This window comes from Podarcis bocagei, assembly GCF_964188305.1.
Source record: "Podarcis bocagei genome assembly, chromosome: 11".
Classification (NCBI taxonomy): domain Eukaryota; kingdom Metazoa; phylum Chordata; class Lepidosauria; order Squamata; family Lacertidae; genus Podarcis; species Podarcis bocagei.
The window spans coordinates 51,577,094-51,604,677 of NC_138136.1; the positions used below are offsets into that span (position 1 = coordinate 51,577,094).

General features: G+C 42.3%; 1 protein-coding gene across 4 annotated transcripts in view; it reads right to left on the minus strand.

Annotated features, from left to right (window-relative positions):
* WDR7 (WD repeat domain 7) overlaps window positions 1-27,584 on the minus strand; it is a 221,194-nt gene that overhangs the window by 140,812 nt on the left and 52,798 nt on the right. For all 4 annotated transcript variants that reach the window (XM_081212629.1, XM_081212627.1, XM_081212628.1 and 1 more), the window contains 3 exons: window positions 24,574-24,692; window positions 21,326-21,449; window positions 1,875-1,988 (listed from right to left, as the gene is read on the minus strand). In XM_081212629.1, the coding sequence (XP_081068755.1) occupies window positions 1,875-1,988; window positions 21,326-21,449; window positions 24,574-24,692 (357 nt within the window). The remainder of the gene's footprint in view (window positions 1-1,874; window positions 1,989-21,325; window positions 21,450-24,573; window positions 24,693-27,584) is intronic.

Below are 27,584 nucleotides of genomic sequence, written 5' to 3' on the forward strand. Positions count from 1 at the left end.
CTCTGTTTTTGCTATTTCTTTTGCGTTTTTGTGGCGTTTTTGTTTTGTTTTTGTGACTGTGTGGAACCCAGTTCAGCTACTGATTGACTGACTGTGTGACTACAGTACATTGTTTATTGCTTTCATTTTATGGATCAGTGGTCTCATTAGATAGTAAAATTCATGTTCAATTGCTGTTTTAGGGGTTGTTTTTAAAAGTCTGGAACAGATTAATCCATTTTGCATTACTTTCTATGGGAAAGCATGCCTTGGTTTTGGAACGCTTTGGTTTTGGAACAGGCTTCCGGAATGGATTAAGTTTGAGAGTACCACTGAACGTTGTCCAGACTTGCACTCTGGGGAGGTCACTTTTGTGCTGCTAACACACCAGTGACTTCAACCCCGGAATTGCAATCCAATGTCTCTCGAGTCAGATGGACGCTGACAACCTAGCTCAATACAACGAGGCTCTCAATAACAAAAAATAAAATATTAAAAACCATTCCACCCACCAAAGCATAAAATGAAAGCAAAAACTGCAATAAACAAACAAACAAATGTACAACTGTGAGTCTAATGAGCAGGAAACATTACTCAGAGTTTGCAAAATGCAAGAGATCTTCCAAAGCCCAAATTGATTTATTGCCCCATGCTGTTTCGTAGCATAAATGTTCAAGCTACTACCTAAATCTCAGCTCCCTTCTATTGCCACCAAAATAAAATTTACAGCTCTTGATACGCGTTTTCACTCTTTGTATGCCTACCAGATTTTTTCATAATGTAATTTATATAGGCTTCCAGTCGATAGAAATAAATACAGTTTTCTTTTAAACCTGCGGAGAAATCTATATAGAGCTCAATCAAGTCGTAGAATCCAAGAGCCAGACTGCAGAATCTGGAAGTTTGCAACTTGTTAGCTGCTTTGCCAGTATGCTAAGGAAGTGTTTTAGTTATTTAAATTGTTTGGGTACAAAGCACTCTTCCGTCATAGTTTACATCATCTCTGTTAGCAAGAATAAATCAATTCAAGAAAGAAGTATGGTTTATTTAACATATTTTTCTATGCAGCTGTTGCTGTAGAGTAATTTCACCTTAAAGTTCATTCACATTAGACTCTTTTTACCCTTTGTTAATATTTAGATTGTAAGCAGCTCAGGGCAGGGGCTTCTCTTTCTAGCTTCTTCTGCTTTGTCAGCCACTGCATATGTAGATGGTAATGTGCTAATTAATTCATTTTGCAGTAAGCAGCTCCAAGGAATAATTATCTTTGAACCCTGCCACTTAGAAGAATACACATTTCCAACATTAGATCCATGAAGATATTCTTAAATCAGGGGTTATCTTTGGAAAGCTAGATGTTGCTGGACTCCCAACCCCCTTCACCTCTGACTTATGAGCCTTGCTAGATGGGACTGATGACAACTGGACTCCAACAACATCTGGAGGACCACAGGACAGCTATCCCTGTTTTAAATCTTTACAACTGCCTAAAAGCCATATGCAACTACTTGAGACCATGGTCAGCACAAGACACATGGCAATAAAAGACTATCCATCGTCCATCACCTTCTGAATTACATAATGAATGCAAACTGAATACAAGCCAAACTGGAAGAATTAAGCCCTTGCCAAGAGAGCTTAGCCCCACTTTTTTTTTAAGATTATATATGCATGCCACCTCTGAAGTTCATTGGTGAGGGAAAAGCATGCAATAAAATGACTATTTGAAGTAATATGGTTTCTAAGCAAAATATATCCCATGTTTTATTCCTGAAATGTCTTCAAAATGAGATTTGGGATACAATTTCACTAAAGCATAGTAGAAACTTCAAGCAACTTGCAGCACAAAACATGAAGAGATCTGGCTCAGAATGATTAAACATACAAATGTTTACCTGCTGAGATGTCCTCATCAACAAGGTCATGCTCCTCTTCTGGAATTTTAGTTTCAGATACCAATTGTTCAGGAGCAGGAGTAGCGGTCTGAATTGCTTCTGTGGTCACTCCAGCTGAAATGTCAAAATAACACCATTCAATTCACAGAACAAAAGAAAACATGTTGATCTTTACATTATATTTACATCACATTTAAGTGGAGGGGGAAATACAGATCTCAGCTCTTATAGGAATCAGATTGTCAAGCTTTCCTTCTCCCAGAAGACTTGCCAACCCTGACCCGGGTTCATGAGATTCCCTGAAGATAAGTGTTGTGATAAAAGGCCAGTTCTTGGGAGTTGACCCTTCCCAAGATGTTGTGAGTTTGAACCTCGTGAAGATCTGATCAGGATACACACTCAAAGGAAACATCCTCACATAGTGCATTGTAGAGCTGGAAAAGGTCAGAAAAGAGCAACGAAAATGAGCAAGGGGCTAGAGCAAGTCTCCTATGAGGAAAAGTCACAACTGTTTGGGACTTTTAAGTTTATAAGGTTTGTATAAAAGTTACACACAGTATGGAGGCAGTGGATAGAGAGAACTTCTTCTCCCTCTCTCATAATTCCTGAACCTGGGACTGTCCATTGAGGGTGAATGTTCGTAGATTCAGGACAGTGTCTAGAAAATAGTTCTTCATGAAGCACATATTGAAACTGCAAGATTACAGTGGGACCTCGAGTTATAAATGCCTCAGGTTACAAACACTTCAGGTTACAAACTCCACTAACCTGGAAGAGTTATCTTGAGTTGAGAACTTTGCCCCAGGATGAGAACAGAAATCGTGTGCCGGTGGTGCAACGGCAGCCAGAGGCCCCATTAGCAGAAGCACACCACTTTCTAGTTAGGAATGGATCTCCGGAACGAATTACCGTATTTTTTGCACCATAACACTTACTTTTTTCCTCCTAAAAAGTAAGGGGAAATGTCTGTGCGTGTTATGGAGGGAATGCCTACGGGTGGCATGCCTACGGATTTTCCTCCTCTAAAAACTATGTGCGTGTTATGGTCGGGTGCATGTTATAGAGAGAAAAATATGGTAAGTTCGTAACTAGAGGTACCACTGTACCAGATGTAGTAATGGCCACCAAAGTGAAAAGCTTTAAAAGAAACTAAGCTCATTGGGGCAGAGACCTCCCATGTTCTGCTTATATTACCCCACTGCTATGAAGACTGAATGATGATCCCAAGTCTTCCTTAATTATTTTTTTACTTTACAGCATACCTTGCTTAGGAGCCCAGAGAGGCTAACAGCAATTTAGTGGCAGTTCTGGGGTTTGCTCCCTTTCGAAAATGTTTCTTTTACAAGAGAGACTATACAATGCTATGATTCAGTGGCAGGTTTTGCTGCTATATCAACATAGCTAAATAAAAATGAGATGTGCTGCAACACCATGTAACAGAAAGCTCAAACCTGTCACCAGAAGTTGAGTCAAAAAAGAAACAATGGGAAGCTGGCCTTACAGTAGGACCATAAAGAAGGCTGGTTGCCGAAGAGTTGATGCTTTTGAATTATGGTGCTGGAGGAGACTCTTGAGGATCCCATGGACTGCAAAAAGATCAAACCTATCCATTCTTAAGAAAATCAGCCCTGAGTGCTCACTGGAAGGACAGATCATGAAGCTGAGGCTCCAATACTTTGGCCACCTCATGAGAAGAGAAGACTCCATGGAAAAGACCCTGATGCTGGGAAAGACTGAGAGCACAAGGAGAAAGGGACAACAGAGGATGAGTTGGTTGGACAGTGTTCTCGAAGCTACTAACATGAATTTGACCAAACTGCAGGAGGCAGTGGAAGACAGGAGTGCCTGGCGTGCTCTGGTCCACGGGGTCACGAAGAGTCGGACACGACTAAATGACTAAACAACAACCACCACCACCATTGGTCTACCTTGTTAAGTGCTATTTAGCTGGCACTGGTTCTCCAGGATTTCCCAGCCTATCTAGAGATGCCAGAGGCTTTTTTGCAGGCATAGCATGTGCCCAGTCACTAAGTTACAGCATTTCCCCAAAGTCTTATACTGGTCCCGAAAGGGGTTATTCCAGAAGAAAAGGACTCTCCATCACTCTTATCTATTCTTGCAGCCCTGTTATAGGTGCTAGGAAATCCAAGAGCTCACTCCAGAATTAAGCAGAGGAGGTGGAAGTAATGCATGTCCCAATTAGAACTTTTGGAGTGCCCCCATTTTATTTTGCACAGAGTCATTTAAAAATCCAGGCCAATGTAAAGACTATATGAAATCATTCACACATTTGAAATCCGCACACACAATTCTCAAAGTGAATATAATTTAACAAGCAACACAGAGGTTCCTATGTTCAAGTTTCACCATTCTTTCACAACCCCACCCCATCCCAGAAGTAGAAAATCTGTGGTTGGCCGCATTAAATTGCACAGCCTCGTTTCACAGAAGGAACTTATCAGCAAGACTATGTCATTAAATAAGCCTTTATTTATTGCAAAGCAATTATGAGCCGGAGGAGGACGCGGGTGGCGCTGTGGGTTAAACCACAGAGCCTAGGACTTGCCGATCAGAAGGTCAGCGGTTTGAATCCCCGCAATGGGGTAAGCTCCTGTTGCTTGGTCCCTGCTCCTGCCAACCTAGAAGTTTGAAAGCACATCAAAGTGCAAGTAGATAAATAGGTACCACTCTGGCGGGAAGGTAAACGGTGTTTCCATGCACTGCCTTGGTTCGCCAGAAGTGGCTTAGCCATGCTGGCCACATGACCAGCTGTATGCCAGCTCCCTCGGCCAGTAAAGTGAGATGAGCGCCGCAACCCCAGAGTCGGCCTTGACTGGACCTAATGGTCAGGGGTCGCTTTACCTTTTAATTATGAGCTAAGACATGGGCTTGGGGCCAAATGCATCAACCCAGGTCTCTCTATCTGGCCCTTGAGACTCTTCCCTGGCCACATCCCTCACCAGTCCTGTTTTTCACCCCCCTTGAGTGACTGCCTAGAGTGAAAGGTATGATGCTGTCTTGCGCTTGCCTGGAGAAAGGGTGGAGAGGGCTATGGAGAGGGCTGTGCGAGTGTGGGTAGAAACTAGACTGCTGTACAAAATGTAAAATTCACAGTGGTTACTCTGGCCCCTCCACTCCCAGCATGTGGCATCCAGGAGGATGCTCACAAGGGATTGTGGCCCTCAAGTACAAAAAGACTACCCACCCCTCTTCTAAACTAACAAGGAAGTGCTGGTGGCAAGTGCGAAAGTACTCTTTAGAAAGCATTCATAGCTTCCGTTGAAACCACTGCTTAGACAAGCTTATATTTAACATTCAAAAGCTGGGAATAATATTTATTATTCACAAAACAAATCATCTGTGAGATTTCATCCGAATCTCCATGGAGAGGGGGGGGGAATCATAAATAATAAAAAAAGAAGACAGCCGCAGCAACCCAGAGGGGGGGAAAAGGAGAAAAGAACAGAGAATGTGAAAAACAGAAATAAATCAGATGGAGACAGACTGTGAAATATGGCTTCTTTTTTGAAATAAAGTCAATGAACAAGAGCATGCATTACCAAGCCTGACCTTCCTATTCTCCGGTGCTTTCTAGATAACCAATAAAGAGCAAATCCAACAAATAAGTTTATTTTATATACGAAATAAGGAATAAATAATTGATGTCTAAAATACAGTGGATGTGACGCAAAGTGGTTACTTCAGTACAGGATGGGAGAAGTCCTACTCCGTTCTTCTTGTCCTCCAGACTAATAGTTTGCCTATATTTTCTATTCTTTTAAGTCGTTTGTTGCCATACCTGTTTCCTGCAGGCTGGGAGGAAACTTTAGTCTATTTGAGGATTAAGATCAGTAGATGAGGCCTAGCTCCAACTTCCTTTTAACTGTTGCTATACTAGTCAAGACCAGCAACGGGGCCTTAGTGGTGGTGGTGCCACCATAATGGAATTCTCTTCCCAGAGCAGTTAATCAGGCCAACTCTTATACTCTTTTTGAAATAAAATGGTAGAAATTATTATTCTGGTGTTTTAAAACATGGCCTTATTCTTTTGAACAAATTGATCAGCTGCTCAATAATGAGATTATTTTAGAAACATCTTGGGGGGCGGAGTAGAAGCCATTCTTTATTTATTACATCTATATACTGCCTTTTCCTCCAAGTAGCTCAAGGTGGTGTACATGGTTTTCCTTTTCCCCACTTTATCCTCACAATAGCCCTGTGAGGTAGGTTTGGCTGAGAGTGAGAGACCAGCCTAAGGCCACACACTCAGTGAGCTACTTCTGATGGTAGCCATTTTACAATGTTTTCTGATGTGATGTACACCACCACAAGAACCCTACGGAGCTATGTGGCTCTGTAAAAGGGAGTCAGCGTTTGTCCACAGACAGTTTTTCCGGGTCATGTAGCCAGCATGACTAAACCGCTTCTGGCCCAACGGAACACCGAAGCCAGAGCAGCACACGAAAACGCCATTTACCTATTTATCTACTTGCACTTTTGACATGCTTTTGAACTGCTAGGTTGGCAGGAGCTGGGACCGAACAACAGGAGCTCACCCTGTCGCGGGGATTCGAATCACCAACCTTCTGATTGGCAAGCCCAAGAGGCTCAGTGGTTTAGACCACAGTGATGTGGCTGTGTAGAAACTGTCTAATAAATAAGCAGAACATCGGTGCTGGAGGCTCCATCTGTATCAGGTTGTAGCTGATGCTGGAAGGGCTCCACTACTGCAAGAACACAATGCAACCCTTAAGTAAGAGGTAACATATCAGAACTAGACACTGCTTCAATGGTATTTGATGCAGATGGGCAATTTGGTGAAGGGAAGCCCAGGGCATGCCACCAGTGCATAGGAGCAGCATTTAGCATCTCATTACTCAAATGGCACTCAGTGATTTAAGTATGAACTGCCTCCATTGAACAGTTCAATGCTTTACATACATGAGTTATCATTTCATGTCAGAGTGTTGAGCAGGTAGGCATGGAATCAACCTAAGACATTTTGCAAAGACTCATTCAGGGACTATCAGGCATAATGTTTAAAAAAAAATGTTTTAGGAGACCAGCTTATATGTAAGACAAGCTTCCCACCATTATCACTGGACTCTTAGCACCCACAAGGATTAAATGGGTTCGTCATTCAGAAGTGTTTTGGCTCAATTCAGCCCCCTCCTCTGGCTTCCCGTTTAGAAGAAAATGTGGTGTAGCAAAAGTGGCAACTGTGGCAAAAAGAAAAGAAAAGAAATCTTGCTTGCAGACCTAGCAAGGGGTGGCGGGGTTCAGGTGCTGGCCAGAACTGCAGCAAACCTTTGTCAACATCACAAGCATCTGAGACTGGAGGATGGGCAGCTGTCAGGATTAGAGACTCAGTGGAGATGGGAAGTGTAAACTAAATCAGAATCAGACGAAGCACGATATACCGTGGGCTAACAGAAGCTGGATCAGAAATCTGGGCAAAGCAATTAGCCGAATGGTGGGTTCAGAAGAGAATCCACGAGTCAAGCACAAACCAATAGCAGAGAGTTTTGTTCATGAGATGAGGGGCAAAGGGGAATTCAGAAAATAAGGAGCTAACGCCACAAAAATAGCAGGGATTAGGAACAGTAAGAAACAGCAAAGCGTAGTAAATAGCAGGATCAATGCAGGCAGGGAGCATGCAGAACTAAAGGCACGTAAGTCAGTAGCCCAAGCAGAGGAACCTAATGATATTTACATGCACCAATCAGGATTCCAGAGGCTGGGGCTATCCAGGAACTCAGCAGAATGCCAAAGCCTTTCGCAAAACCTAGCAAGTAACAGCGGATGGCATCCAACTTACATGTTCCATCAGTATTTTTGCTTGCACAACAGAACACTCTGCCTCTTCCCATGATCACCCTGTGCCCTCCCCAAATCTGCTCTAGAGGGTTGGGAGAAAAATCCTCATTTATGGAGTGCATGGGAAAAGTTCCGCTTTGCATGCACAAATCATTGCAGTGAAGGAATAAGGTAGTTGGATACTGTTCATTGACTCCTTTACCATTGACTCGAAGATCCCAAAGAGAGGGCAGGCCACCTCTAACACAGGGTGCAGAAAAATTCCTCCCACCCCCTTACCAAGACCCCCCCCCCACACACACACTTCTTTGTATCAACCACTTTTAAGAGCTTACATATCTGAATTGCATTCAGTTCTCTGAATTACTAAAAATTAGATCTTATTGGACTAACATTTCTGATGTGACCTTCTCCATTTTGAATATCCACGACCCAATATTCAACTGAAAGCTCTGCGAAAATTTCAAAGTACAGCTCTGAATACGCCCTGCTGTAAGGCTTCATAATAATGCAAAGCTGTAGGCTGGAATCCCAAGAACTGTTATGTGTACTTAAAGTCAATACGACTCGTGCACATGTAGCTGTGCGCAGGATTGCAGGCTTAATTTGAAAGAAGCAGGTATTGATACATAGGGACAGAATCATACTTGCTATAAAGAATTTATTGCTTTTTCTTTTGGAGTGCTAATGTGGATATACAGGATCATTTCAAAGGTGCAAAGCTCATTTCATATAAAGCATCCTGCAAATATTTTTCTTTTTTGGGTTGTTTTGTTAGTGTATTCACAGTTTTTGTGAAAATACTATCTAAATGAATAAGAATTTAACAGTATGGGAGGTGCAAGTTTGTCTATAGTTTATTTCCAGACAGAAGGTTTAAATTTATTGGAAAGAGATTTCTGCAGTGACTGACCAGTACTGCCCCACATTCCCTGCAATCCTTATGACAGACAGACTGCCTGCCTCACATTAATTCACTTCACACTATTTCTATCGATCCACAGTCGGTTCCCTAGTCTCTTTGCACACATTGCCTGTCTGGCTGCCTACATCCACATCAGCACATATACACAAAGGCCACAGAAAGATAACCTTTTGCTTTCCATTAAAGACACAGTAGCCATTTCTTTCTATCTGCAGCACCATCAGACATATAAAATATATCAGAATTTCTATTGCCTGCTGGACAAATCGAGTGCTCAAAGATTTCAAGTACATCCAGTGTTATATTCTAGAAAACAATCATTTTCACATTTTAAGAAAAGATGTTGCTCTGACCGAAAAATATGTGTCTGTGTGTGTGTGTATATATAAACACACACACCGGGGGGGGGGGGAGTCCTTTCAAAATGCATTTCGATTTGAAGAACCAACATTACATACAGACCAATTTGACCCTCTTGTAGCTATAATGAAAATAGCATTTTCTAAGGTTCACACAGGACCCCAACATTTCACCACATCAATGATTAGGCAGAATACAATGGTGCAGTAACTTTAAGAACTGTGCATACAAGGAAATTCAGATAGCATGAACAGATTAACATCCATGCTTAAAAATATCTCTTTTTGCAAAAACGAAGAAAACAAAACACAAAACCCTAACAATTGACAACAGGGAAAAATGCTGATATATGCACTTATTTCCCCACCCCCTGACAATGCTGTGAATGCTGATTTTGGGTTTCAGGAGCTATATATATATATATATATATATATATATATATATATATATATATATATATGCAGGTTTTGGTGTCTTCGGGTGTCTTCCCGTGTAAGAGTTGGGGTGTCTAGGCGACGTTTCGACGAGGTCTCACTCGTCATCTTCAGGCTGGTGCTTTCGGCTTCTTGTTACTGGAACAAGAAGCCGAAAGCACCAGCCTGAAGATGACGAGTGAGACCTCGTCGAAACGTCGCCTAGACACCCCAACTCTTACACGGGAAGACACCCGAAGACACCAAAACCTGCATTCCTATACCCGTGAAAATCTACGAAAGCCCTGTGCCAGCCAGATCTGTGTAGGGATTGCAGTGCACAAAACCACAGCTCGCCCCTATACACGAAGCCAAGCCAGAGCACAACTAAGTGCAGTACAGCCATCTTCTCAGAAAAAACTCTTCACAAGGTCAAGAGGTCAAGACACGAAAGCTTTAGCAACTAATCCACACCTAATGACCCTCCTAAGTGGTACTCAGAATATCACTCAAGAAATCACTCAAGATATCCCTCAAGTAATTAATGAACAAAAGAAGAAAAGACACACTAACCTGGGAACTTCCTCTCTGCCCAGAACGTTGGAGGCTATACACCACACCCCCTCAACAGTATTTATAGGAACTCAAACACTGAGATCCTGCTCTGTTCCAGTAACAAGAAGCCGAAAGCACCAGCCTGAAGATGACGAGTGAGACCTCGTCGAAACGTCGCCTAGACACCCCAACTCTTACACGGGAAGACACCCGAAGACACCAAAACCTGCATATATATATATATATATATATGCATGCCTTAAGAGACAGTGTCCAATTTTCCAGTCAGAAAACAAGACTGCCCTATGAAATACTATGGATGAAAATCTAGAAGGAACTGAATCAGCCAGTGTTCATGATGCAAATCACCAAATGTTCGCAAGGGAGGATTTCCCCTTCCCTGAGGCTGACAAGTAACCTTCCCAGTCATTTCCAAGCCACTGGAACCGTACAGATACTGCAGACGCAGCAGCTTAATTGGACTATTTGCAGAAAACAAATATGGTGCCAGCACGAAAGGCCACAGATGACACCGTCACAAGTAACAGCAGTAATAAGAACCAGGGGGATAGAAGAGGACACTGGGGCTATGCACAGGAAGACGGAGGTACCCAAATCTTACTCTGCCGCACTAGGCAGAGTCCTACCAGAAATCCAGCTTGCCAATGAGCTTCCATGTTTCTCCCCAACATGCTGCTTTCCTTGTGGACGGAGAAAGACAGCTATCAAATGTGTAGAAGTAGAATAAGGATCTTTTGTCTGTCGGACACAAAGACATATCACCGTGCTATGTTGATGGTGACATACTGGAATAAGGGACGCGGGTGGCACTGCGGTCTAAACCACTGAGCCTCTTGGGCTTGATGTTCAGAAAGTTGGTGGTTCGAATCCCAGTGATGGGGTGAGCTCCCGTTGTTCAATCCCAGCTCCTGCCAACCTAGCAGTTCAAAAGCACACCAGTGCGAGTAGATAAATAGGTTCCGCTGCAGCGGGAAGGTAAAGGGCATATCCATGCGCTCTGGTTTCCATCACGGTGTTCCGTTGCGCCAGGAGCAGTTTAGTCCTGCTGGCCACATGATCCAGAAAGCTGTCTACAGAAAACGCCGGCTCCATCGGCCTGAAAGCAAGATGAGCGCTGCAACCCCATAGTTGCCTTTGACTGGACTTAACTGCCCAGGGGTCCTTTGCCTTTTTTTACCTTACTGGAAAGGCGCTGTGGGTTAAACCACAGAGCCTAGGACTTGCCGATCAGAAGGTTGGCGGTTCAAATCCCCGTGATGGGGTGAGCTCCCGTTGCTCGGTCCCTGCTCCTGCCAACCTAGCAGTTTGAAAGCACGTCAAAAGTGCAAGTAGATAAATAGGTACCGCTCCGGCAGGAAGGTAAACGGCGTTTCCGTGCACTGCTCTGGTTCGCCAGAAGTGGCTTAGTCATGCTGGCCACATGACCTGGAAGCTGTACGCCGGCTCCCTCACCCAATAAAGCGAGATGAGCGCCGCAACCCCAGAGTCGTTAATGACTGGACCTAATGGTCAGGGGTCCCTTTACCTTTAACCTTACTGGAATATAGCAGCACTTTTTTTAAAAAAGGGGGTACTCAAGGGCACACAGTGCCAGCACCTGTTTTGTTTTGTTTTGTTTTTTGTTTAAAAGTGTGGCACTTACTGTAACAACTTCATGGTGAGGGTACCTATTTTTCTAGAAAGAAAGCACTGTGTATATGCGTGTGCGAAGAAAAAACCGATCAGAACTGAACTAAAGCATAATCTAAATGCATAGATGAATTATCATAAAATTGCCAAGTAATTGAACTGGGCACACTGAGTAATACCTCGCATCATCTGCTTATCGGAATTTAACATGATACTTTGTGAAGGGCACAATCCGAAGCGTGTCTACTCAGAAGGAAACCCCACTGAATTAAATGAGTTTTACTCCCAGGAAACTGTGCACAAAATTACAACCTATAATGTTTGGTTTTTGTTGAGCCAGGGAACCCTGCTGATAATTCATTATCAACTTTTATAAACGTATTTATTGCCTCCATTTAAAAAATTCTTTTGTTTCATTCTATCCAGCAACATTGGCTTTCCATCTCTCTTCTCCCCCTCTGCCCCCCCCCCGAGCTGCCCTTTTAATTCAAAAAGAGAATGGAATAATATATGGCACAATTCAATGATTTTGGAGTTGGCTGCGCAAGGAGCGACTGCACACAATCTATGCCCATGACAAGCAGGGTGCAAGAGTTGTACAGCTGTTTTGGAAGAGAGAGAAAATGTGTTTTATGTGGAAGAGACGGATACTGCTCACCATCAGGACTAAAGCAGTTACAAAAAGCCAATCACCCTAGCTCCCACCCAAAGCAGCTTTTAAAAATTAAACCTTTAAAATAAAAACAAAGGAGAAAAGGAGAAGCAAAGAAAAACATGTTCAAGTCCCAAAACATCCCACTCGGTTTTTCCTGTATGTTCTGCTTATTACCAAAACGGTAGGGGAGGATTGGGAGTACATTTCTATGAGAGCTCATCTGGGCCTGCTGTTCATCTTTCACCTAGAGTCATAATCCTCTCGCTATGACATCACAGCAGGCTATACAAGAAGTTAAAAGGAAAGTATAAAATTATATACAATCCGAATTTCTCCTAAAGGGGATGACTGTAAGTTCTCAATAGACTAATGTGCTTAGTTAGGGGCCGGGATCCAATTATTAATTTGATTACAATTCCTTCTATGCTGATCCACTCATCTGATTCAAAAGCAATATATTTCTGTGGTTTGACGGGGTGTCCAGATACCCACCCATTTCTCCTCTAAAGAGCTGGGGAAAATCTGCCCAAAATGTAGCAATTGTGCTACAGGGGGAGATGGAGCAGGTAAAGGTGATGTCGGCACCACATAAACAAAAAGCCTGTGTGGTATAGTGGTTAGATAGGGCTGCCATTATGTCTGGATTTTCCCAGACATCCCCAGGATTTCAAGGGCGGAATTGACATCTGGGAGGAATATCTGAAAGGCTGCGCTTTGTCCTGGGTTTCTGAAATATGGCAACCCTAGGTTAGGGCATTGGACTAGGATGGGAGGGAGGCAGGATTCAAATCCCCACTCAGCTCAAATATGGGGAATGCCCCATATTTGACCATCCTTATTTGATCAGTCTTGATCATGCTTGCCTTACAGATACAACCACTGACTTCCTAATTTCCTTGCAAATAAGTCTTCACCAGTATCATTAATGGGAGAAAGGGGAAACAGTATGAATTTAACCCTCTAGAAGTTGAAGTGGCCACAAGGTATTTCATGCTGAAGAGCCTCAACCTATCTGGCCTATCTTCTGCAATTTTCTTCATTAAAGGCTGCCATCTACCCCTCAAAACTTCCAAGGGATATACCCTATGCTCAGCATTTGAAGAAGAGAAGAGTTTGGATTTGATATCCCGCTTTATTACTACCCGAAGGAGTCTCAAAGCGGCTAACATTCTCCTTTCCCTTCTTCCTCCCCCACAACAAACACTCTGTGAGGTGAGTGGGGCTGAGAGACTTCAGAGAAGTGTGACTAGCCCAAGGTCACCCAGCAGCTGCATGTGGAGGAGTGGGGAAGCGAACCCGGTTCCCCAGATTACGAGTCCACTGCTCTTAACCACTACACCACAGGTAACAGGCACATTTTGCACCTGGCTCTCGGCCACTTGAGACCAATGGTTTCTCGCCCAACTTTTTCTGTTTCTCAGCATTTCTAGAAATCTCCAAATCAATACTAAGTTTTGTACCAATTTTAAATGCTCATTTTCCTCTGTATTTTAATTTTCTGTAGCATTAAAATGTGTTTGTGTTAGTTCATGTTGACTGCCTTCCATCACTGGTTCTTCTGTTTCTTAATACAGTCATACCTCAGGATAAATACGCGTCAGGATAAGTATTTTCAGGTTGCGCTCCGTGGAGACCTGGAAGTAACGGAGCGCGTTACTTCTGGGTTTCGCAGCTCGCGCATGTGCAGACGGTCAAAATGACGTCATGCGCATGTGCAGAAGCGGCAAAACGCGACCCACACACGCACAGTCGCGTCTTACATTCTGTTCAGGATGCGAACAGGGCTCCAGAACGGATCCCGTTCGAATCCCGAGGTACCACTGTGTGTGTGTGTGTGTGTGTGTGTATATATATGTGCGCCTCCTCCAAATCCTATATTGTCTTCATATGGACATATCAAAGTTGACTTCCAGCACTCATAGATGGAAAAAACTAATCTGGATCTCATTGCTCTGTCAATGCATGTATATATTTACGCCAGTGATGCCAATTATGATGGTTTGTTGGAAGAGAACCCACGAACTGCCACAGGTTCTTTGCAGTCTTAAGACATATGGATTTGTAAAGGAACTAAAAGATGACAAACTGCTCTTAAACTGCAGAAGAAACACTGTGATTACTGTATATGAAAATGTAATGCTTCTAAAAGCAAAATATAGTTACATCAGTACATTACACTGATTAAATCTCAGTGTTTGTTTTATATATTCATAGCCAACAAATGGATTTTAAAAGGTACAAGTGTTGAACTAATTGAGGAAGCAATCACTTCATACAGCCAGGGCTTTTAGAGAATTAAGCTGTAAACATAAACTATGAAAAATATGAGTAAGAGAGGTTACTAGACCACAGAATTGCTACAATAAATGTTAAATGAGTAAGGTATTTGGCAGGTGAAAAATTGCAGGCGTACAAAGAACATAGCTGGATTTTACATTCCTTTATGAAAATCCTTAACAGCTCACCCAATATTTAAGATTTGTGTGCATCAGTAGATTTGCTGGAGAAACGAACGCAGATATTTCTAGTAGTATATTGAATGCTTTCTGTTAACAGTGCAACCCTACTCAGAAGTAAGCTTCGGTTCCCGTTATTCCCAGGTAAATTGGGTACAGGATTGTAGTCTGACATATATAAAATGGCTAAGGTGCTAGATCAGTGGGCTATGCACAGACTTCTTAAGGGTTGAGCTTTACAGCCTAATCCAAGACAACTGTTTCCGATGCAGCCCGTCATCTGTAGTGCAACTCTATGCATATTCGCTTGGAAATAAATTGCACTGCGTACAACTGGATTAGGATTGCAGCCCTAACACTGCAGTTATTGAGTAATGATAATTACTACCAGGTGTGTAATCAACAGTATCACTGTGTATTTATTAATATTTATTTATATACCGCTCGACATCAACATAAGCTTCCAAGAGCTTTACAAAGTACAAAATATACCGTGTATCCTGAAGAATGGGTAATTCATCCCGAGTGTCTAGATTTATAGCCAGCACCATTATCTCTAATAGTTAAGGGACTTGTAGTTTAGTAATGATACTAAATTTTGACAATGAATGGGAAAAAACGAAATGACAACTGCTCTTGCTTTGAACTCCGACCCTCCAGAGCTGCATCCGAAACTTCTCCATTTCAGGATCTAGACCCAGAAAGCAAAGAAGAAGAAACTTGGCTCAACTTCCTCCATCAGAAAGCATGAATTAACTTGTTCCAGTGGGGGGGGGGGCACTCCTCTTACAAAAACAGGACACAGTAATGAAAGTCAGAGCGGCAATCAACTACCATTACACCAGGTCATCATTCCTTCCCTTCTTCACCTGCCTTAATCAGCAACAGACCAAGAGAAGAACCCTACTAATCTGGGAATGATTCTGTGCGAAACCTTAAATTCTTCCTTTAGCGGCATCCATCCTGCATACCAAATAAGGCAAAAGAGTCGTTGGCAAAGGCAAGAATACAAAAAAGGGTGAGATCAGGATCCAGGAAAACCTGTGCAAAAGTACGGGAAAAGCACTTGCACCCAAATTGCTTCTCCACCAGCACCCACAGGAGTGCAGAAGAGGAGAAACTATTCCCTTTCAGCAGGACCTTTTCCATCTCATTCGATGCTGCCCTACAAGGCTCCTCAGTATGCGCAGGGTATGCGCAGAGGGATCTCTGCACCGCAGCCTTATAACACCGTCAAATTCTGACACACATATACACAAATGGAGCAAACTTGTGCAAAGCTGCCCAAACTGCACAACTTGGCTTTTTAAAAGTATCTTATTATTAATCAGTTGAAATCAGAAGTGAGAAAACATTACGTTACCCTAGAATCAGTCATCTTGATAACCATCCACCAAGTTTTCTTTCATTTCCTACTTTAATAATAATTTACTGTTCAACCCACTGAATTCTTACAGCTGCATAAAGCATTTGTCCCCTTTCAAAAGCCAGAGCACTAGGGAGGCAACAGATCCACTTAGCATATTCGTTTGTATATATAAAGCTGCTTCTTAAAAGAAGGACACGATCCATTATAGCACATGTGCAAGGGAGTCTATATTCAGGACCAGGTAAGTAATTTGGGATCCATCTGTAACATCAGAGGAGTAAATGGTTGGTGGTAGCACCATTTTACCTGCTTATGTTGGTGCATCGGCTATGACCTTACATGCACAGGAAGAGAATGTCCTGGTAACCTTTTGTTTGGTAGTGCCTTCTACAGGGTATACTATCTTTGAAGATGGTCTGAAAAGTTAGAATACGGTTGCGTAATTGCCACCTGAGATCGCACGTTGCAATGCTTGGCCATCTTTCCAGGTTGTTTCCAGGCTCAATCCGAAGTGCTGCCTCTGATCTTTAAAGCTCTACACAGCCAGAGACTGGGGTGCTTGGAAGATGGAATCTTCCGACAAGCACAGACCTGGACCCTTCCATCCTTGTTGGAGGCAAGTCCTTGTTGGCCCCCAGGGCTGCCATATTTCAAATAATGAAAAGCCAGGCACAAAAGTTGTTGAGTTTCCTGCTCCCCCCACCCCAAAAAAGTTGCTGAGTTTTCTTTGCAAGGAGAAAAAGAAGAGGAAGTTGTTGTTTTGGAGCTATGAGTGAAGAGTGTCCTTCCATCAGTGATATCCAAGTTATGGAATACTGTGTCCTAGGAAAGCCCACCCAACAGCTACTCTGATGGCTTCCTGCACATCAGGTGACGTCCCATTTACTTCCCCAAGGTCTTTTAAATCTTGCTGTAGCTTTGTAATTTTGCTCTGAGCTATGCTATTCTCATAATCTGTTCTTCCTCCTATATGACCTTGTCTTGATTTTAATTTGGACTTGTTTTAATACTGTGTTATATTTAATCATTGCTTATTTTATTATAATTGTTTTTGACCTTTTTTTTATTTAAAAACGAATGTGTGAGCTGACATGATTAATGTGTGCATATCCAATTTTTGGTTGGTTGACTAGTTTCATTCTGTTCAATTTTGCAGTTCTGTTTGTCTATGATTTACATTGCATTGTGGATTTTAAATTTTGATGCAGACTGTCCTGAAATCCACCTTTAGATGGTGGTGCAGTTTATAAATTCTTAAAATAAATAGTGTACCATAAATCAATGCCTAACACATGCTATATACATGAGCATAGTCTGCACCAAACCAAACTTGGACAGATATATATTGTAAAAGCTTCCTAGACACTTGCTTTATTGCAGAAATGTGTTCCCGTATTCTTGCACTGTGTTTTGTAAAGCTCTTTATTTCCATTAGCATTAAAAAAAACAACTCAGTTCTTCAGCAAATCAGAAAGAGACTAATGGCACAAATCAATACCATGCTCTTCAGTAGAACTAATATTAGGGCATTTTCTACAACAGTACTCACTAACACTGCTATCCACCTATTTTTTATTTGTAATTACAACAGAAAAAAGAACAATCAACAAAAACATGAACTCCCCTCCCCTTAAAAATATTTAATGAACTTTCGTATGAGACAAGCCTTGCCATGCAATGGCTTGGGTTTATTTCTTTATTTTATTTTGTCAAAAGACCATATTCTAGAATTCCACCTTGAATAATAATAATAATAATAATAATAATAAATTTTATTTGTATCCCGCTCTCCCCAGCTGAAGCCAGGCTCAGAGCGGCTAACATCATATAAATAAGACAATATGCATAATACAATATACAATATGCAAATAAAATAACATTCAACATTCATTAAAATAATATAGAATAATATTAAATATCAGCATTTCAAAATTAAACAGAAATCCACTCAACAATTACAATAAGTAATTTCTAAACTCCAATCAATAGAACAACAGCAAACCACAGTGCACAACACAATACAATACAAAATAAGAAGCAGAGACGGGAGGGTGGAGCAAGGCAGGTGGAAAGAGGCCTTGCCTGATGGAGTCCCTCCCCTCACAGTCTCTTGTCTGTGAATAGCACAGATTTGGCAAATATCCTACTGAATTTTAATTGCAAACCAATTAAACCAGGCATGACCAAACTTGGCCCTCCAGCTGTTTTGGGACTACAATTCCCATCATCCCTGACCACTGGTCCTGTTAGCTAGGGATGATGGGAGTTGTAGTCCCAAAACAGCTGGAGGGCCAAGTTTGGCCATGCCTGAATTAAACAAAGCCAGTTATACCTTTTTAACTTCAACTTAAATTATCTAAAAAAAAAAAAGAGTATTGAGGAAAAAACATTTACATCTGGAAAAAAGTTGTAAACACTTACAATGAGGAACTTTTAGGCTCAACAGAGATGTCATGACTGTCACGTTCCTGTCCTAAAACACAATGACAAGTGGCTCTTCCTTGAGCATACAGAAGACAACTGGATTCGGGCTAATAATGGCGCTGCTGAGCATCAAGTAGTGGGCCGAGAAGTAATGATTCCAAGAAGTAATGATTCTCTTGTCCAAGCAAGACAAGAGATGTAGGACTGAAGAGGAGCAATGAAGATGTCCCAACAGTTACCGTACCTTGCTGCCCAAGCTTTAAAGGACAAGGCAAGGTGAGATCACTCGCAAGACACTCTTTACCTTTCAGGAGGGCTGCATGTTCAAACATGCTCTCCACCTAGGTAGAGGTGTCTAATTCTACCTACAGACATGGCACCTGCATCTCGACGACAGGACTGTGCCCTGCCCTCTGACTCCACCCCCTCCTCCTGCTCAGTCCCTCCCACTGGCTGGCTGAAGTCCTTCCCCCTGCCTTGCTGGAGGAGCAATGGAGAGAGCTGGCAGATTCTCCTCCAGAGTCACAGGGAGAGGACTTCCACCCCTGGGTGCCAGTCTTCAAGCCCCTGCTCTGCTTTTTCTCCTTCCTCCTCCTCTTCCATCTGGGTCTGCCAAACCATGCCAGATCCTGACAGAACCGAGGGACCAATGACAAATCAGGGAGCCATCAACAAATCATGTTTAAGGAAGCTTAACTCAGTAAACTGCCCCTTGTCATTTGAGACATCATCAGACAAACAGAAATAATGGTTTGCTTGAAATGGTTTTTTCAAATCATACCTTGTGCTACCTATGGTTTGGTGTAATAATATCCCTCTACTTCCAAAGGGTGGGATGCAGGTGGCACTATGGTCTAAACCACTGAGCCTAGGGCTTGCCGATCAGGTTGGCAGTTCAAATCCCCATGATGGGGTGAGCTCCCGTTGTTCTGTCCCAGCTCCTGCCAAACTTGGAGTTTGAAAGTATGCCAAAAGGTGCAAGTAGATAAATAGGTACCACTCCGGCGGGAAGGTAAACAGTGTTTCTGTGCGCTGCTCGGGTATCGCCAGAAGCGTCTTGGTCATGCTGGCCACATGACCCGGATAAACTATCTGCAGACAAACGTCGGCTTCCTTGGCAAGTAAAGCGAGATGAGCGCTGCAACCCCAGAGTCGTTCGCGACTGGACTTAACTGTCAGGGGTCATTTACCTTTTTTTTTTTTTACTTCCAGAGGCAGCTGTACGATGGCATAGTACACAGCATATTATTCCAAGATGGGCAAAAGCCCTTTTTGCAAATATTGGCTGTGTTTGTTTTGGGTTGTATGATACATTTTTTTTTCTATTAAAGAAGCAAACATAATGCTTAGGATCTAGAAGGATGGAATAGAAATTGATATACAAAAAAGATGCCATTGATAGAGATTATGCAGGGGTTATTGAGTTTTTCATTCACGAAATATAATGCTATCTTTTTGGTTTCTTGGGATCTCTCCTACTGCTATATTTGATCACCTGTTTTCATGGCTCATGACAGGGCCTGCAGTGCACCTTAGGTATTGACAGCTAATGTGGTGCCTTCCAGATGTTGCTGGACTACAACTCCCATCATTCATGCTGGCTGGGGCCAATGGGAATTGTAACCCAACAACACCTGTGGAGAAAGCACCTTTAAAAATGTGTTTAAGAGAACAGTGCTTGATTTAGATGCAATTTATGTGTATGAGGTTAAGGGTTAAAGTTGTAATAGGAAGCATCCTTCCTTGTTGGTTGAGAGTTGGCTGTTGTTTAGTGACATAGGCTTGGTCTGGGAAAACTGGGTTATTTTAAATACAGAGGTAGAGGATTGTAAAATTACACTTTTTATTTGTTTGTGGGTAGAAACTCTTGGTCACTCACAGAAAAAATGTTCAGGGGGAAGAGAATTCTGTGTCACTCGTATTTGATTGGTTGAAGGACAGGCTGGCTGGGACATAAATAGGTATATTCTACTATTTTGGGGGGAAACCACAGAAAAGAAGATGAAGAAGGCAAAGAAGGGGACCAGCTGAAAAGGAGAATCATTCCTATCTCATAACCTAAATAACATAGTTTATTGCCACATTCGAACACCCCCAAAGTATTGTCCATGTACCTTGTATGTAATTATTTAATATAAATAATGCTGGGGTTAAACTTAAGGTCAAAAGACTGAGTGTTATTTTTTTTACTGACATTTGTTCTTGGAAACAGCACAGAGTATCTCCATGTAAATCTAGATTATATATCCCATTTAGATTTAACAAGATCATTATATATCTTTCCAAAAAAATCAATTGGCATTTAACACACAAAACACTCTCAACAAAAGGAAATTCAATTCCGCTGGGCAAAACGTTTTTTGTTGTCATAAAAATGTCTGCTATATTAGAAATAAACAAATTCCTGCTCACCAATAAAATGAACTAAATGATCTAGCTTGGGTTGAAACGTCTGCACCAAAGTAAAGACTTCATTATATTTGGATGAAATTTGACTGGTGTGATACAACCGGTCTGTTACGGTAACCAATACAGCCCGATTCGAGGTAGATCAGGGTGGTATATACACAATGTAAATTTGAAATATTGAATTAATTCAAGGACAAATGTCTTGTCATATTCATACAGTTGTCATTGAAGGACTTGTTTACTTTGCCCCAGACTTTCAACATCCCTATATCCAATGCTGACATCTGAGAAAGAGATCTATGTCAAGCTCTGAAATCTAGCTTTCCCTATGAAATATACTGGTTTCCATTGTTACTTGAAATGTCTTCTCTTAAATCCACATTTTTAAGCACATTTGGATTAAACAGAAAATACTCACGTGAGATAACACTGTCCATGTACTGTGGCAAATACGGAGCCCACATGTCAATCGTCTCCTTCCTTCCTGCCTGCTCAATTCTTCTCAATTCTGCTAACAGCAAGGCCTGGGCAGCTTCTCGTACCTACAAACCCAAGGAAGACACATGTTTGCAAAAGGACTCCATAATGTTCACATAAAGGTACAGGTAAAGGGACCCCTGACCATTAGGTCCCGTCGTGGCTGACTCTGGGGTTGCGGCGCTCATCTCGTTTTATAGGCCGAGGGAGCCAGTGTACAGCTTCTGGGTCATGTGGTCAGCATGACTAAACCGCTTCTGGCGAACCAGAGCAGCACACGGAAATGCCGTTTACCTTCCTGCCGGAGCAGTACCTATTTATCTACTTGCACTTTTGCCGTGCTTTCAAACTGCTAGGTTGGCAGGAGCAGAGACCGAGCAACAGGAGCTCACCCCGTCGCAGGGATTCGAACCGCCGACCTTCTGATCAGCAAGCCCTAGAATCTGTGGTTTAACCCACAGCGCCACCCGCACAGACGTTAAGGAACCTTTTCTAGCACCCTCTGCCACAAGAGGAATCACAGAGTGATTTTCAAAACACCACAAAAAAACTGCTTGTATGAGAAAACAACCACTAAACTATTAAAATTATTCATCAATTATAAAACCATCATAGATATGGTTTATCACATCCTAAGTCCTTCAGTATTCTGGACTTCAATAATCAACTGGATGGGAAAACAGCTGTTTTAACCCAGGAATTTTGTTAAGAGCTGGTGTCTCCCAGGGGAGAGAATTCAACAGTCAGGGTGCTATCACAGTGAAGACTTGATCCCATGTCACCTCCTGCCATGCAACAGCTGATGGTGGCAGGTCAAGAAGTTCCCCCTAACCCAAGCTGGCCAATCTCAAAGTCCAAGTCAGATGATATGGGGGAGGGGGAACACTCCTACAAGTAAAAAAAGAAAAAAAGAAGAATGCTGGTATGCAAAATGAATTGGTTGCAGATATTGCTTGTGAATGACATCTCACCAAAGCAAAGATAGTTGGCATGATAGATAGCATAAAAAACCTCTTTCCGCAGTTAGCTTACAAGGTCCCCAAATGCTTCCATCATCCATTTAGGTACAACAGAATTTATAAAGGGACTATCTTTCCCAGACAGTTCAGTGATCAACAATGTCACGTTCATGCATAGGAACAATACTGTACAACTTCCTCATACCCTGCTAGGGCACATGTGGATGGAAGAGCCATATGGGCAAAGCCAACAGATTATTCTCATGGAGACACTGGCCATACAAAACCCTGAGAGGGACCCACGGGATTCTAGCAGAACTGCACCTTTTACAACAGTGGTGCCTAAACTGTGGCCTTCCAGATGTTGTTGTGTTCCAATGACCATCAGTCCCAGTCAGCCAGAATGGTTACTAGTCAGGGATAGAGTGAACTGTGGTTCAATAACTTCCGGAGAACCACAGGTTTCCCACACCTGGTTCAGGAAGAAAAGCCACCAATGGAAAATACCTCCCTCACCACTATGCCACAGTATGAGATGGGTGTAAAAAAATCTCAGAAGTAACAGAGAACCTGGCACTGGTGGAATTATAGACTTGATTCGCAGAATTCATGATACTGCCTTAATACACTGCAAGAACACAGCATTGCTTAGGATTCCTCTTCAGGACCCTGCGATATGAGGCACTTCATTGCGTGCCTCCTCTGCAGGAGGTTCGGAAGATGGAAACAAGGAAACAGGGCCTTTTCTGCAGTGGCTCCCCACTTGCGGAATGCTGTCTCTAGGAAGGCTCTCCTCCCAGGCTTTTGGCTAATTAAACAATCTATGGCCTTTTAAACTGTGGGGGTATTGTTTTTGTTTGTTATTATGGTGCGTGTTATTGTGTTTCTATACTGTAAACTACCCTGTGATCTTTGGATGAAGTTTGGTATATAAATTATACAGGAGAATTAAAGCTTAATATTCTTGAGAATAAAAGCTGAAATTCTTACATGTTTTGCTAGACATTCACTAGCAACACTAAAGAGTGTGTGTTCACACACAGCTTCTCCTCCCTAAGTCTTTGGGATGAGGCAGGCTAGAAACTGAAATAAAAGATTAGCTTAGCACAGAGTAAGGTTTCATCTACCATGTGTGCATGAACTCCACCACTGCCACACAATCCTGGCAGCAGATTTTCAATTAAGCTTAGGAGCCAGCTCAAAACACTACTGTAAATGTCACAGGTCTGCTCCTCATATATTTCTTTTAAAGCTGCACAATCAACTTCTTCTTCTTCTTTTTTTCTTTTGGCCACAACAGCATAGATGTGATGTCAAGGCCAGATAGTCATTTATCAAAAATAGTAGATGCCAACCCCATTTGCCGACGAGTGGAGTTACGTTCGAACAACTCAGCAAGCTCTCTCTAGAAACTGACTTGCGAAACCTCTCAGCTGAATGCCCTTCTCCTTACTGGAACAAAAGACCGCTCCAAAAATTTGAAGAGAGTTGAATATTCATTGCAAATTTCAAAAGACGTCTTTGTCTTTTCTGCCTGCCGTCATCACCCACACCAAAAAGCAAATGATGGACCTCAGCATTGCTGAGGGGAAACTAATATTAATTGGAAGCGGCGCCTCTCAACATTTCATTTCAAATAACTACACATAGTGGAGGGAAAGAGTTTCCTGGACCGTGACTTACAAGGGTTCTTGTTCTCTAAGCGTGCTCTTCCCTCCTGCTCTTTTTAAAAATATGTATAGCACTGAAGAGGATTAAAAATGAATTTGCAGCAGTTATTGAACTGCTGATGCATGAGGAGTAAACAAACTGCATGCAGCTCCGTCGAAACATGTTGAAATGGTCTGTGGCTTATGGAAATGGAGGGTTTTGGTATTCATAAGTGGTCCCACATGCTGTAATGGAACAACGATGACATCCAGTGGCCGGCAAGATTCATCATGTACTTTGGATTAACCGCGTTCTCTGAGGCCTAGCTTCCCATTTAACTACAATATACTGTTGTTATGAGGGGATGTTAACTCTCCATTTTACAAAACTGACCTGCAAATTGAATTGCATATACCTAGATATATAAATCCAACCTTTAAACCAGAATTATGTTACGCTTTTCTTGGAACAATATATCCGACATAAAAATAATATCCCCATGTTGGCCAACAGATTCATTTCATTCGCACCCACCCACCCTCCCCTCACCCCCACTGCTGCCTTCAATAAAAAACAGTACCTCCAAGCATCGATCTTGCCATCTACGAGCTAACATTTCAAGGAGAGGTGGTCTAAATTTATCCAGGCCCAACAGGTCAGGAAGCATAACACAATGCATAGCGGCAAGTTGACTCCATCCTGTTGAAGACACAGGCAAAGCATTACGAAATCAGCCATCATCAAATGCCACTAGATTTATTAGCATCCACAACTACGTTTGTCAATTCTGAAGTTATCATGACCTGCTTGCCCACAATGACCCCTTTTAAAAATATACTGCATCTTAAGCAACAGGAATGCAGTTGTACTGAATAGCTTCACTTAAAACTGATACGTTATCGGTATATGCGCAGCTAACCTCTCTTCCTGATTACTGACATTATTTGAAGCGCCTATCATCTACATTTGAATTATTCACTGCTTTATTTTGATGTCTCTGCCATTTGTTCCCTACACTTCATAACTTCGGATTTCAGAAAGCACAGCTTCCGGGTATATAAGCTCATCCTAGTTCAGAGTTACATTGGGGCATTAACAGTGAAATCCTACACAACCCCTCTCAGAAATAAGTCTACTGGGTTCAGAGGGGCTTACTCCCACCTGATAATTATCCTTCTATAACTATGCATTTATAATCACTCTAACTGAGGCACAACCAAACTTGGCACTCCAGCTGTTTTTGGACTACAACTCCCATCATCCCTAGCTAACAGGACCAGTGTTCAGGGATGATGGGAATTGTAGTCCCAAAACAGCTGGAGGGCCAGGCCTGCAAGTCTAACCTAAGGACCCTCCTTTACTGAGATTAAAAAGAAAGCTAGGGCAATTGACAAAATAGCTATGTGAAGAGCCATCAGGAGGATAGCATTTCTTCCCTTCTTCCTCCTAATCTCCCCATGAGGGGCATGATCCAACATCACATCAAAGCTTAAGCTTGTTTGCTGGTCTGATGGAAGACTGGGTGTAAATATGCTTTTCTAACATGCTGAAAGTGTCTTTGAGTCATAGGAAGGTAATTTTACACTCCATTCTCTAGCAATCAGTGAGAAAAATTAATTTCACTAATGTTCCCCTGCTTGCACAACCTGTTGCACAAGAGGAAGCATGAAAACATCAGTGAAATACAGTCAATGCTGCATAAATTCTTGGGCAATTATTTTCCTTCTACTCAAAGTTCTTTGGACCGAACACGTCGTATCCAATTATTGACTGATTTGAAGAGTGTGTGCATACATGTGTGCATGTGCGAGAGACAGACAGACAGATGGACAAGAGATAACATGTTTAAACCAACCAGTGCAGGACGTTTAATCAGACTGGGTATGAGACTCATGCTTTCCACATAAAATATAAAACCGATGAAATTGTTTTTCATGCTAGAGATTTATCACAACGTGATAAGGACAGTGCATGAGAACAGCAGCCACAATCCTGCCCTGAGGCCACAGGTGCCCTGGCGCCCTCTAGCAAAATCAGTTGGCAGGAAGTGACATATCCTGTGAGGTAGGAGGAAAGGGTGAATGTGCTACCATGCACAACGGGGGGGGGGAAGGAACCAGAGGGAAGGGATGGGAATACGTTAGCAGCTATGAAAGACTAACATGGATGCTCTACCAACTCCTGTTTTGGCTGTAGGGAAAGTTGCACCTGAGCCAGTGTTTTATGGTCCTTCTCCAAGGGCTACATCAGGCATAGGCAAACTTGGTCCTCCAGATGTTTTTGGCCTACAACTCCCATGATCCCTAGCTAACAGGACCAGTGGCCAGGGATGATGGGAATTGTAGTCCCAAAACATCTGGAGGGCTGAGTTTGCCTGTGCCTGGGCTACATGGAGGAACAGCAGTGGGAAATCATTAAGGTGCAGTACTGCTGGTTCAGGTGTGTGGTAGATTGCCCTCCATGCACAATAGCAACAAGGCTCAAATACATTTCAAATTTCCAAGCACCAGAATTAGTTTTCTCTTGGGGCACATCTTTCTCTCTTTTTTAGGATTGCATCCATGAATAATAATAATAATAATAATAATAATAATAATAATAATAATAGGAGGAGGAGGAGGAGAAAGAAAGAAACAAGACTGTTAGGTATCAGCACCAGTTTTTTGAGAATCTTGATGAACATGCTCCAAGGATTTTTTCCCCTCTTAAATCCCTGCTAAAAACCAAACTTAAACATAAGCAAGACAGGTGTAGAATTGCAGCCAATACATAAAGCCAGACATGGACAATCAGCCATCAAATACACAGAGGAACGAACACTAGCTTTAAAAAGCCATAAAACACACAAGACTCTTTCAAAGTTCTAAACAGCACAACAATACCAAAAAAGCATGGGTAAAAATGCTGGTTTTGATGCTCACCAATACAGACATTAAAATAAACAGAAAGCAATGGGTTTCACAGTGAAATCGCCACTGTGTCAGTGCAGAACTCTAGGTGTTTTACACATACTGTTAACTATAGGAATTAATTTCTCACAGGTTTTATTTTTTTAAAAAAAATCAAAGTACACCTAGGTTAGCAGCACCATCTAGCAGGCTCCAATAGCTAGAGCTGAAGCAAAACTATTTAGTTTTTGTTGTGTCGAAAAATGCACACCTTTTCATTTACGTAAAGCACTTTGAGGGTGCTGGGTTTTTTTGAAACAAGCAAGTGGTGTAGAAATGTTATTAAATAAATTTTCACCGCCTTGCAATAATATTTCCTTAGTAAGTTGAATTGCCTTTACAGTGGTGCCCCGCAAGACGAATGCCTCGCAAGACGGAAAACTCGCTAGAGGAAAGAGTTTTCCGTTTTGGAGGTGCTTCGCCAAACGAATCTCCTATGGGCTTGCTTCGCAAGACGACAATGTCTTGTGAGTTCCTGCTGGGTTTTTTTCCTCCCCCCCCCCTTTTCTAAGCCGCTAAGCCGCTTATCAGCTGACCCGATCAGCAGATAAGCCGCTAAAAGCCGCTAATAGCGCTAATCCGTTAATCCGTCAATGGGCTTGCTTCGCAAGACGAAAAAAGCGCTAGACGAAGAGAATCACAG